The sequence below is a fragment of the Oratosquilla oratoria genome, chromosome 39, assembly GCF_046742065.1.
Source record: "Oratosquilla oratoria isolate Oo_2021 chromosome 39, ASM4674206v1, whole genome shotgun sequence".
Lineage (NCBI taxonomy): Eukaryota > Metazoa > Arthropoda > Malacostraca > Stomatopoda > Squillidae > Oratosquilla > Oratosquilla oratoria.
In genome coordinates, this window is record NC_134815.1 from 8,534,843 (window position 1) to 8,547,889 (window position 13,047).

General features: G+C 38.8%; 1 protein-coding gene across 1 annotated transcript in view; it reads left to right on the plus strand.

The window, feature by feature from the left end:
* The first annotated feature begins 2,836 nt into the window (after nucleotides 1-2,836).
* The window catches only part of LOC143020142 (uncharacterized), a 127,682-nt gene continuing 117,471 nt past the window's right edge, over nucleotides 2,837-13,047 (plus strand). The window contains exons 1-2 of the mRNA XM_076176299.1: nucleotides 2,837-2,840; nucleotides 4,548-4,682. Coding sequence (XP_076032414.1) covers nucleotides 2,837-2,840; nucleotides 4,548-4,682 — 139 coding nt within the window. The remainder of the gene's footprint in view (nucleotides 2,841-4,547; nucleotides 4,683-13,047) is intronic.

A 13,047-nucleotide genomic window follows, 5' to 3' on the forward strand; every position in this document is an offset into this window, starting at 1 on the left:
CAGAATTATGAAAGGGATAGAAATTCTCTATAGAGACGACTTAGTAAAATGGGACAAAAGAGAAACAAAAGGACACGATAAGAAGCTAAAGAAGGACAGTTATAGTAGAGATTTGAAAATGAATAGCTTTCCACATAGAGTGATTGAAGTCTGGAGCAAACTAAACGGAGAAACTGTGAGTGCCAAAACTATACAAGATTTTAAGAATAAACTGGATGCAGATAGATACGAGAACGGGTCACTTCAAGCATCGCTCTCGTCCCGTAAAATACAACACACACACACACACACACACACACACACACACACACACACACACACACACACACACACACACACACACACACACACACACACACAAACACAAACACACACACACACACACACACACACACACACACACACACACACACACACACACACACACACACACACACACACACACACACACATAGATGTTAGGAAATCACATGGACCTGATGGAGTTGCAAATTAGATTTTGAAAGAGTGTATAGACGAACTAACGGACAAATTATACAAGATATAATTGTTCACACTCAAAGAAGGAAAGGTACCGCAAGATTGGAAAAATGCAAACATCGTACCAATATATAAAGGAGGAAATAAAGAAAATCCTGCAAACTTCAGACCGGTATCCTTTACAAGCATAGTAGCAAAAATATGTGAAAAAGATCATCAGGAACAAATGGATCAAACACTTGGAAGAGAGCGAAATATTAAACTCTAAACAATTTGGCCTTAGAAGTGGAAGATTATGTACCACAAACTTAATATATTTTTATTCAAGATTAATAGAAATAATACAAGAAAGAGATGGCTGGGTAGAAGTCTTGGACTTGCAGAAGGCTTTTGACAAAGTACCACATAAAAAGCTAATAGGAAAAATTGAAATGATAATAGGAATACAAGGTTATAAACGTATATATATATATATATATATATATATATATATATATATATATATATCTATCTATATATATATATATGTATATATATATGCATATACATATACATATATATATACTCATATATATATAATATGTGTGTGTGTCTGTATACATATGTATATATATATACATATATATATGTATATATATATATATATATATATATATATATATATACATACATAATGAAATGAACACTTTTTTTAATGTTTTCAATCTTCCTCACTAGATTTCTGATTTTGGGGAGATTAGCAAAGACTAGCTCTTCGAATTTATCCAATTTATCTAAGCACAATTTTGACGTTTCAACTACAAAGAGTTATGCTCAGAGTAATAATCTACAAAATAATTAACACAATCGCACAGACATAAGACTATTACAGTATCAGAGAATGGATGGAGTATGGATTATAGACTACCAGGTCTACCTAGAGAGAACCAATCGCTCGCGCGCGATCGGTAGTTGTAGGAGTAGTAGAAATGTCTGAATGAAAATGAAAAGATAGTTGTGTATGAAAGAGGGCTATGTACACCGGGCAACTTTTAGGATATTTATTGTGTGAGGAGGGATGGGCAGGAGACTTGGATTTGAAGGCTTAGTCGTAGGGACAGACAGAAAATTGGAAATTTTTTTAGTGGTAAGTAAACTGAAATGAAAAGATGGAGTAGGACAGAAAGTTATCAATAAAATTAATTTCAGTGGGAAAAAACTTACGTATATGTTTGTACGTGTAGTCGTACTATTGTTTGCGATATGCTTGTGTGCGTATGCTACGCATGGAGGGTTGTTGCCTCTATGCGGGTGCACATTCAACGGGATATATGAGGGGCTAGTCATACCCTGGTTCCGGCCGACGAAACAAACTTCTTGAAGTAGCGGAGCGGTTTTGCCGGAAAGAGGAGGACAGATTATAGTATATACGGTATATTCGGGTGAGATGTGAATATATATCAAATATACATATGAGTATGTATACAAATATAAATAAAAGTAAAAACATAACCAGCGAGGACTGAACCCGGCCAGCCATATCAGTTCACTGAGAATCTGCTACCTTTCCTCACGCTGGATACGGACGGACTCATGTCCATGGTATTTAGTCAGGCAGAACCCAGCACATCGCGGAACGTCTGGCCACGATCAGTCAAAGCTGGTAAAAGGGTACGTAGTATATACTCGCGGCTATACACGATTTTTCGTGTACAACGCTTAAGGGAGAGACACAGCTGACAAGTAGTCTGTGCGGTGTGGTCTAGATGTGGTGTGTCGTATCAGGTGTTAGTTGTTAGTGTTTGGTGTGCAGTCTTTCTTGGTGTCTCATGTAAAGTTTGTGTTTGGGTTGGTTGAGTGAACGGACGTTGGCATCTCGGTGTAGGGACTCAGCGGTTCTGAAGTCGCTCCATCGCGACCCTGTGACTGCGGCATTCTGAAGCTTCTGGTGGGCGTAATTGCTCGTGGGACATGTCAGCTGGCTCAATCCCGGGATTGGCACAAAACTGGTCTGACTAGGGCAAGGTATAGTCGACGTTTGGTGGGTAGTGTTGCGGTTTTGAAGCGCTTTAGCCTCCCTAACACAGCCTAAGCTCTCGCTCTCTGTCTACGGAAGTGTGGGGTCCAGGTAAGGCCTATCCATTGTGCTGCCCAGCATACAGTCTTTCACTGGGACGTTTGTATTGCTTATTTTAAGAGGAATGCTCGTGATTGTTCTGTTAATGTTCTTGCAGCGCTGGTCGAATGCGCCACTGTTGCTCTCACGCGTGTGCCCCGTCTAGTATGTTTTGCGTTACTTGTAATGCTTCCTGCATCGTTTTGTGTCTGCTAATGTGATTAGTGTAATCCACATACGAGAGAGTAAGAGACTGGTTGCATGGGTAAGCTGGCTCTTGCAGGTCGTTCGTAAATAGATTGTACAGAGTTGGGGCAAGGACTGACCCTTGCGGTACTCTAGCCTTCGGCACAAAAGGTCGGGACAGACAGCCCCGCCAATTTATTCTTATTGTCCTGTCGTCCAGTTAGTTGCAGAGCAACCGTGTGAACGGCAGGGCATAGTCAAAGTTGTAGTACAATTTGTACTTAAGGCCTTCATGCCAAACAGTATCAAATGCCTTATCCACATCCTTACAAAACAAAATTTCTTTACCAGGGCGACCGTGTGGCGGTCTTTGAACCCATTAACCCATTAAACTCCGATGACAAGATGTCTTGTCATTTGGTCAAATAAAACAAAAAATCATAAAACACCAAAATGTTTTATCAAACACCAGAAAAATATGACGTCAGTCCTCGCTTCGCCTCGCTGCGAGCGAAGCGAGAACTGACGTGGAAATAACATCGTCTGCACCGCACTCCGGTTGAAAACCAAACTGGCAGAATGGATACGTCGAAGCGTTTCCATATACCTTATAAACACGTCTACATGGAACAACGAAAGACTTACATTGGTGCATCTTGTCAGAGGTTGGAGGAGTCGGAACAGTGGGGGAATATTCGAGGGGTGTGTAGCCTTTGGTGGACAAACAACGCACAAGCCTTTTGTCCATATACGAGATTTTGATCATCGTATTGATTGGTCTAATTCTTTACATCCATCATGTCATGTAATTCATTTGCCAAAAGGAACATCCTTGAAAGTTGTTTGATAAAAAAATCTGAAGGATCTAACATTAATATCAGCTATGGGATTTTTAAATTGGATAATTTTATCATTGACAAAATTTGTAATCATATTACATTTAGAACAAATATTTTTTGTATTTATTTGTTACACTTTCTCAATGTGTATTGTACCTTTCCTAGTTTATTTTCATACCTCTTATATACCATGTGTAACATTTTTATTCCCCTGAAGATGTGAAATATCACGAAAGCGCTTGGGAATTTTAGTTTCTTTTTTTTCCGGCTTCCTTTGTGGTTATCAGCAATTTATTGGATCACGTGGTTTTGTGATCTTTTTGCACACACACACACACACAGACACAGACACACACACACACACACACACACACACATATATATATATATATATATATATATATATACATATATATATATATGTGTGTGTGTGTGTGTGTGTGTGCGTGCGTGCGTGTGTGTGTGTGTGTTTGTTTGTGTGTGTGTGTGTGTGTATGTGTGTGTACATATGTATGTACCGTAGGGAAGGGCAAAATTAGTCACATGGGGTAAAACTGGCCATTGTCTTGGTTACATACCTAATTACATTCGTCATCAAAATAAAGGGTGGAATTATACAAAACACATAGTAATTCGTGGTTGTATTTCCGTCTCTGTCATAATTAGGTATGTAACAAAGGCAATGCCCGTTTTACCCCATGTGGCTACTTTTGCCCCTTCCGACGTAATATTTCTTTACGTTTTTTGAAATATGTAGACAAAATAGATTCATTCCCAGAACCAGTTGTTTCTAAAAACCTCCTGACTTCAAATGGTTACATGTGATTTTTCATAACCCTTTTAGTCTAGGAAGAATCACTTTCTTATCCATATAAAACATTCTGGCTTGAACTCGAACAAGAACTCTAAAGCGTTACCCCAACTATTAACATCGTTTTCATTTCCAGGAGCGACGGAGACCCTGGGAAGTCCAGCTGACGAGGTCGGGGACCCTGAAGGAGGAACGTCGGTGGGCGTGGAGGGTCTGTCATGGGGTAACAAGGAAGAAGTCAAGAGAGTCCGGCCACTCTATCGCCCTGAAGGTAAATGGCAAGATTTTGCAAAAGGAACCTGAAACCTTAGGGTCATCCCTGTCCCCCGTCCCGTTCCCTGAATCAAAAGCGACGCGGCAAGACACGGTACATCCACAGCAGGTTTCTACAACTTCATTTACAAGGTGGCGCTCCCTCCGCGTCCCCCATTTAAAAATAGAGAAGATGAGGAGAAATCCCTTCAGTTCGCGTCACTTATAACACAGTTAAAATGAATTTCCACTCACACTTATTTCTTCCCTGCTCAACAGGCATGCCCCTTAACACTATCCATCCATTCCATTCTTGGTGTTCCCCTCTTCACTACATCCTCGTCATACATATCTGTCCTCACTCATTCTTTCCTTGTGCCATACCATCCCAGAATTATTAGCACGATTTCCACACCCTCTCTCCTCATTACCTCCTCATTTCTTAATCTATCCATCCTCATAGCCACCACCATACTTCTCAAATACTTCATATTTAGATTTCTCTTTTCTGTCTCCCTTAAAGTCTGTGCCCTATACAGTCATAGGCATTCATAGTCTTTTCTTTGCACCCATCCCTAAATATATTATTCTCATGACGCTTTTCATTCCTTTACTCTCCAGCTTACCTCTAACTGAAACCTCCTCTATTACCCACGTGACCCAAGATTCCTAAAACTATCCATTTCCTCTAATCCCTCTTCTTTAAAACCTACCTTCAAATTACGGCCACCCTTTCCCCCCTGTATACCTTATAACCTTGCTTTTATCCACATTCATTTTCACCTTCCTTCTATCACATACGCTCCTAAACTCTGCCACTACCTTAGGCCATCCTTTGACCCAGCCAAAAGCGCAATGTCATAAAGGAATGACAACCGGCTCACTTTCTACGCCCCTACACTCTCTACACGTCTCCAATCCTCTTCCCATTATCCTTGCATTTACTCCACGTACCACCCAATTCATATACGAACTTTAATACTTATGTAAAAAAAAATTGGACTGCCCTTAACATCTTCCCCTAATCCCATATATTTCCAATACCGATGTGGTAGGAGGAAGTCGAAAATAGATGTGGGTAAAAAGAAGGTGGTCAGATCTACAAGGGAAGAGGGTCGCAGCAAGTTGGATGTAATTCTTAGAGGAGAGGGGCTGGAGAAAGTCGACAGTTTTAAGTATTTCGGGTCGCATGGGTGGACATGACAAACAGGGAGGAAACAAACTGTAGAGTAAGGGAACTAATTAAATGTCATGGGTGGTTGAAAAATTGGGAATGGATACAAAGAGAAGGTTATATGAAAGCGTCCTTGTGCCTACTACACTGTCTGTAGAAGAGACTTAGAGTTTAAGAAAGGAAGAAAGGAGAAGTTTATATGTGTTTTTGAGATGAAGTGTCTGAGAAGTATGGTGGGAGTTACAAAGTTGGACAGAGTGATAAAGGACAAGGTAAGGAGGAAAAATGGGGTAGAAAGGCAGCTGGCAGAGAGGGCTGATGAAATTATTGGAATGTTTTGGGCATACGGAAGAAAATAAATAAAAAAATAATGTGGAAAACAGGTGGATGAAATAGAATTGAGGGGACAACCGAGGATGAAATGGATGGATGGGATGAAAGGGGCTTTGAGCAATTATCTCCCTCCTGACCTAACACATGACCCATGATTCAGGTCATCTGGCCTATTCAGTGCCTTTCCAAAATCTCCCTGTTGACATAATGGCGTACTATTCAGTATATATCCCTCTCTTACTAGCTACACTATTCCACCTCCTCTTCACAAGGTGTATCTTACATAAACACCGCCGCACGGGCTCAAACAAAGCCCGTGGGAGTGATACTTTACTCCCCCCCCAAAAAAAAAAAAAAAAAAAAAATAGGGGCGCTGGCCAAGATCGAGAGAAAGGGAGGTCTACCCGATTTTGACAGATCAAGGGACATTCATGGCTGGCGAAGCCACGTGGAGGGCATGGGTCACAGTCACAATTTTGTCGGTAAATAATATATGGTATACTTTGTTTTTCAAGATGTTATGTAACTTTTTAGTGGGGGACTAATGTCGGTACACAGAATACCTACTTGGATACCTTTACAAAGGAGAGAGACTCCTTCAAGAAAGAACTAATGCAGATACGAAGGAAAGTCTTACCCGTTTTTTCACCATTTCAGGTAGATTACATAATCGGTGGAACCACCGTGAAACGATGGCCTGAAGATGATATTAACCGAACGCTAACTTTGCATAAAAATTGTAACTTTCTTTATCCATCAGTTATTACCACATTAAATCAATGGTCATTAAAAAACAATGTTGAGCCGGGTCTTGCACAGTTCTGCGTCTGCTAAAAGACAAAGTTGAGTCAATGGATGAGCAAATGCGACTGTGGGTTGTGTTAGTTGATGAATGTAGTGTTGCACAATGGTACAGACACTATATGAGCCCAAGTCACATGAACAGAGGTCTAATTTCATCATGGAAACAGCTAATTTGATGTTATTTTGATAGAGTAACTAAAGAACTATTGTTTGGTTTGGTAGTGAGAGAAGCAGTTGGTTTTCCTTTTGTTGCCATGGTTAATGATCTTGGTCCTACAAATATGAACCTCTGGAACAACATTGGTGAAGGAACTATCAATTTTCCCTTCAAAAATCCAGCTGCACTCGACATAGAAATTCATGTGTTTGCCGATGCACCACATCTGGTAAAACCTTTATATTTCATAAAGGTTTTACCAGATGTGGTGCATCGGCAAACACATGAATTTCCTTGATTCGGTATATGAGCAAGAGGAAGGAGATCATGTTTACAGTGGATGTATCAGAGAAGTCATTCAGAGGAGTGTAAGTGATTTAAAGCTGATACACCGTTTGACAGAAAACCATGTTTGTGTAAGTGATGTCCAACGCATGAATGTGAGGTTAATTGTTCAATTACTTTTGGAAACCACATCAAAGACTTTAACTTGTTTTGGTGTGAGAGGGCTTTTTCAAAGCAAGTACTGTGAAAACAAAGACAGCTTATAAAACTTTTTGGCTTATGATTTGATCTTTTTAACTCCATATTTTCATATGATAAAAAAAATAAGCAAGAAATGCTTAGGGGATTAATTCAGAGGAACAGAATGAGGTACTGGATAAAATGTTAATGATTACTAAATCAATGTAATTTTGTGATGGTAAAAGAGGCTTTTATCAGTTTCAGAAAGGGCTCATTGTTTCTTGTCGGTCTTGGCTCAGGTTGTATAAAATGATAAGATATAAATGCAACGTGTCTTACATATTGTCTTACAAATTAAACCCGGATGGGTTGGATTTTTATTTATTTATTATTTTATTTTATTTTATTTATTTATTTTTTTTTTTTTGTATGTCCTCGACATATGAGTATTTGTTATGAACATCCGTCATCAGTTGCTCTGAAGTACGGAATATAACTCATTTGCTTAGAAAGGACACGGAACTTGTTGCAGCTAACTATAATAGTAAGAGACGTCAAGATGTTGTAAACATGTCAAAAGGGTATTTCTCTACAATGGATCCCACTGACCAATTCACGGTAGATGATTCTAAGGAGCAGCCACTGCAGCGAGAGCTAATACTTTCTGCAATGTTATTTGCTTCATTAGAGCTTAGGGATTCTGCACAGGAAAATGATGAAAACAGTGATCTAATTGACAGCGAACAGTGTACCGTAGAGAATTTAGCAGAAGTAGAAGGTCTGCGGTATGAGGGTGGGTACATTACCTACAAATTCCCCCAGTATCAATTTCTAGGATCTAATGCATCTTGCAGTGACAATACATGGATAGGGTTAGTATGGCCGATAAAAGGGAAAGCTGATGACACCCAGTGAAGAAATACTGTATGGTATAACATCACGCATTCATTTGTTCTTTCAGTCTTAAGGTAATAATAAAGAATGATTAGTAACTTTTCAACTGATCTTTATTTCCTGGTGTTTTGAATTGACTGAGAAAATCCTCTGTAAGTGTGATGTCTATTCGTGTTTCTGGTATTGAGTGTTGGCAGGTGGGTGAGTGGCTGGCTGGGTTGACCGCTGGTGCCCTCCACGTGACGTCATGGCCGCGCGGCCACGGTGAGGTCGGTGAGGTCGGTGATATCATATATATATATACATATATATATATATATATATATATATATATATATATATATATATATATATATATACACACACATATATATATATATTAGATATATATATATATATATATATATATATATATATATATATATATATATTAGAAGAAAGTGTAACTTCTATATTTCGGCTAAGAGCTATAGCCCTCTTCAGGAAAGTACAGATTACAAGAATTTGCAGAGGCATAAGTACAATTGAGATGTGAGTAGAAGGGGAACACGCAGAGCTAAAACAGGACTATCCGTCACGTAGGGGGGAGTCAGAGGTGAGGGGATGTGTGGGTGGAGATGTGAGGTCAGGAGGGAAGCGTGCTGGAAGCGGGGTCAGGAGGGTGATAATTCTTAAAAAAGCGGCTCACAGCTAGCCGTGAGATTATGTCCGGGGACCATTGACCTTTGGAGATGTTCAAGTTTGGACATTCTTCGATTAAGGCTGATTCAACAATTTTTCTTCTAAAGCTACAGTTGCACTTAAGCAAAATTTTGGCCTTGTCCCAGTCAAGACTATGATTTTTGGGACTGACGTGTTGGAACACAGCGGAATTTTCCTGGGCATACCTAATGGATCTTTTGTGTTCCATTAACCTGATGTTAAGATCCCTTCCGGTCTGACCAAGGTACACTAAAACATAATCTTTACAAGGAAGGCTATACACTCCTGGGGATTCATTTCCTTTTAACCTTTGATAAACATTAACAATTTGTTTGTGAGCAGTGTTACGGTAATGGTAGGCAACTGTGAGACGCTTGTTGGGAATTAATTTAAAAAAAGGACTGGCGGAGTTACAATAGGGGATTTTTAAAACATCTTTGAAAGAGGGTTGTGTGGTGGGAACTGAATTTTTAAGGTGGTTGGCTCTAGCCTTGCTTAGGGATTGATTCAAGAACCAGGACGGGTATGCCAAATTCAAAAGTTGCCTTTTGATGAGGTCAATCTCCCGGTCCAAGAATCTAGGACTACAAATCCTAAAAGCTCTCAAGAAAAGGCCGGAGGCAACACTCTTCTTGACTTTGTCGGGATGGTTGCTGAAAAAGTGGAGATAGCTACCTGAATGGGTGGGTTTTCTATAAAATGTAAAAAATAATTCTCCATCAATCCTTCTAATTAAAATGTCTAGGAAAGGGATCTGATGACCTTCTTCCCATTCTGTTTTGAATTTGATGTTAGGGGATAAATGGTTCAACTTGTCCAGAAATACCTCGAACGCACCCCACCTATCATCCCACGCTGAGAAAATGTCATCAACATAACGGAACCAAATTATCTCAGGCGGTTTGATGGCGGGTAACAGAGTGCATTCAAAGTACTCCATGTACAAGTTAGCCAAAACAGGAGATAAATTAGAGCCCATGCTGCAACCGAATTTCTGTTTAAAGAATTGGTCATGGAAAGAAAAGACATTGGAGGAAACATAAAGGCGAACTAGATCAATGATTTTGTTGACTGGAAGGGGGAACTTGTCCTGAAACGGTTGCAGTCTGGTTTCTAAAAATGAAAGAACATCATCAACATTAATATTAGTAAAGAGAGAGGTTATGTCAAGACTGAGTAACTTGGCATCCTGTATATTGACATTCTTAATTTTGGAAATGAAATCTGAGGAGTTTTTAATGTGAGAATCAGAAAATTGTCCAACAAGAGGTGACAAAAGGTCTGAGAGCCATTTAGAAAGTTTACTCATACAGGAGCCTCGATTGGAAATAATGGGCCTCAAAGGAACACCTGCTTTATGAACCTTCGGAAGACCATAAAATTAGGTGAGCTTGGGGTTTGTGACCTTCAGATTATTGATGCAATTATCCACTGAAATCTTGCTGAGGTCTTAAGGGTTTTTTGTTGAGGTGTTCGTAAGTTTCTGAGTCATTTAACAAATCATAGGCCTTCTTAACATAATCAAAAAGTTCCAAAATGACAACTTGCGATCGAAGAAGGATGTCCCAAAATACGCTCCGAACCGTTAATTAGCGAGTTGACGACGAACGATTTTGGAACGATTTCGGAACCAACCAACAGCTGCCTGGTTGTTTACATACGGGAAGGGAGTATCGAAGTTAATGTGACCGAAATGCAGTCTTTGTATCTTAGTTCAATTGTTATTTTTACACGATCAGTGACAACAATGGATGAAACAAACGAAGAATTCAGTGATAAGGACACTGCAAAACGACGTCTTGATGTAAGTACAATAGAGTCCCCACTTGGTGTAATTAAAAAAGAACGTGTCTGAATGAGACCCCAAAAGCATACCAAAGGTTGGATAGAGGCGTCTTCTCGGGGTTTAATAGAGAAAATAGTAATATATATAGAGGACTAGACACGGATAGAGAACCCAGGTTTAAAAATATTATAAGAAATAGAGAAATTATTGAATTGTTGGATGAAATAATTGAACTGAAAAGTGAGTGCAAAAGTATATATAAGGAAGTAGCTATATCAAGAAAAGCCAATGAAGAAAATAATAGGGAAATAGATGAATTGAAAATGGAACTGAATACCATAAAGGGAGAAAATATTAGACTGAAAAATGAAGATATGAATAGGAATGAGGCATTAAAGAAAGAGATGAAGGATCGATTACGGGCAGTGACTGAGAAAGCGGAAAAAAATGACTTTCAAGAAATAAAGAAACAGTGGAAGGTGGAACAGGAAAGTAAAAACTTATCTTTTAAGGAAATAGTGGGATGACAAGTTAAGGCGAATGTGAAGGAAACGGTAATCCAAGTGATTAAAGAGAAAGGAAATTTGGTTAGGGATACAATGGAAAAAAAAAAAAAAAAAAAAAAAAAAAATTGTGATCTGCGGTATTAAAGAAAAGCATGATGTTCCTAGGTATCAGAGAGGAAGAGAAGAAAAAGAGATCGCAAAAGAGATTTTTAAGGAGATTCAATAGGAGAATCAAACCCTGGATAAAGAATTCGAGGAAACATATAGGATGGGTAGATGTCACTAACACTTAGTCACTTGTGTTATTCATCCGTAGTTTTTCAAACTACACCAAGGGACTCCCACCTGGGATCCTCTTACATCCACCAAGTCAAGTCTGCTCCGACATCACGATTTAATTCATTCAATAACTTTGAATGTTGCAAATAAGTTCCACTCTTTCATGGCGTGACTTTACCTCCATGCACCAATAATTTTTCTCCTCCTCCACCCTTTTCTCCAATCAGAAAGACTGTCATACTGTCTCACGCAATATTGTTTACGCAAGCAATTTGTCGCAAGCAGAACGAGCTCTGTGTTTACATTCAGTCACATCAGCACCTACCCTAACCAATGTTTACAAATATAAGACGGTAAGCGAATTATGACTATGAAATTTACATTCCTCTCCACCTACCCCTCTATCTACCTAAATGTCTACCTCTATCTATCGGCCTCTTACAGTAGATACTCAAAAGAAAAACAATATAGGCCACTAAAAGTAAAACTCAGGTCGCAAATGATAGCAAACAGTGAAAATCACAAAAACGTATGGATAAAGAAAGAAATGAATGAAGAAGAAAAAGAAAAAGAAAAGGAGCTTAGAAATGAAGTAAAAAAAAAAAAAATGAAAAAAGAACCGAGACTGAATTTTTCTTTTTTCTTTGAAAGGGGTGGACCTGAGGCTGAGAAAATGGTATATCACGAAAAAGGAAACAAAGCAGAAAAAATAATAAATAAATAAAATAAAATAAAATAGAATAAAATTAAATTAAATAAAATTACCCTATACCAACATAGATGGAATGATCTCTGGACTAAATGAACTAAATGATTACCTGACATCAGAAAAGCCGGACATAATGGGAATAGTAGAAACTAAACTTAAAGGGAATCTACCACCTAACACTGTGGGACAAGGTCTATGCAACTGCTGGATGAAGAATAGAAAGGAAAAACAAGGAGGGGGAGTACTATTTCCGACTAAGAAAGACTTAAATGTGACGAAGTTAACAGAAGGAAAAAACAATGTAGAGTCAATAATGATAATAAAAAACAACCACATGAAAAATAGAACATTTGTTGTAGTGTATGTGCCCCCTAAAACGCAGGCCTGGACAGAACACGATCATTCCAAATTGCTAGAAGATACTAAACATGAACTAACTGATATACTGAAAGAAAGAGGAAATACAATAATTATGTTGGGAAGAGGTGACAGTTAAGGGTGGAGAGGACATATGGGGCAGCATGCTACTCGATATGACCATTGAATACACAATGACTCAATGGATAGAGGAAAAT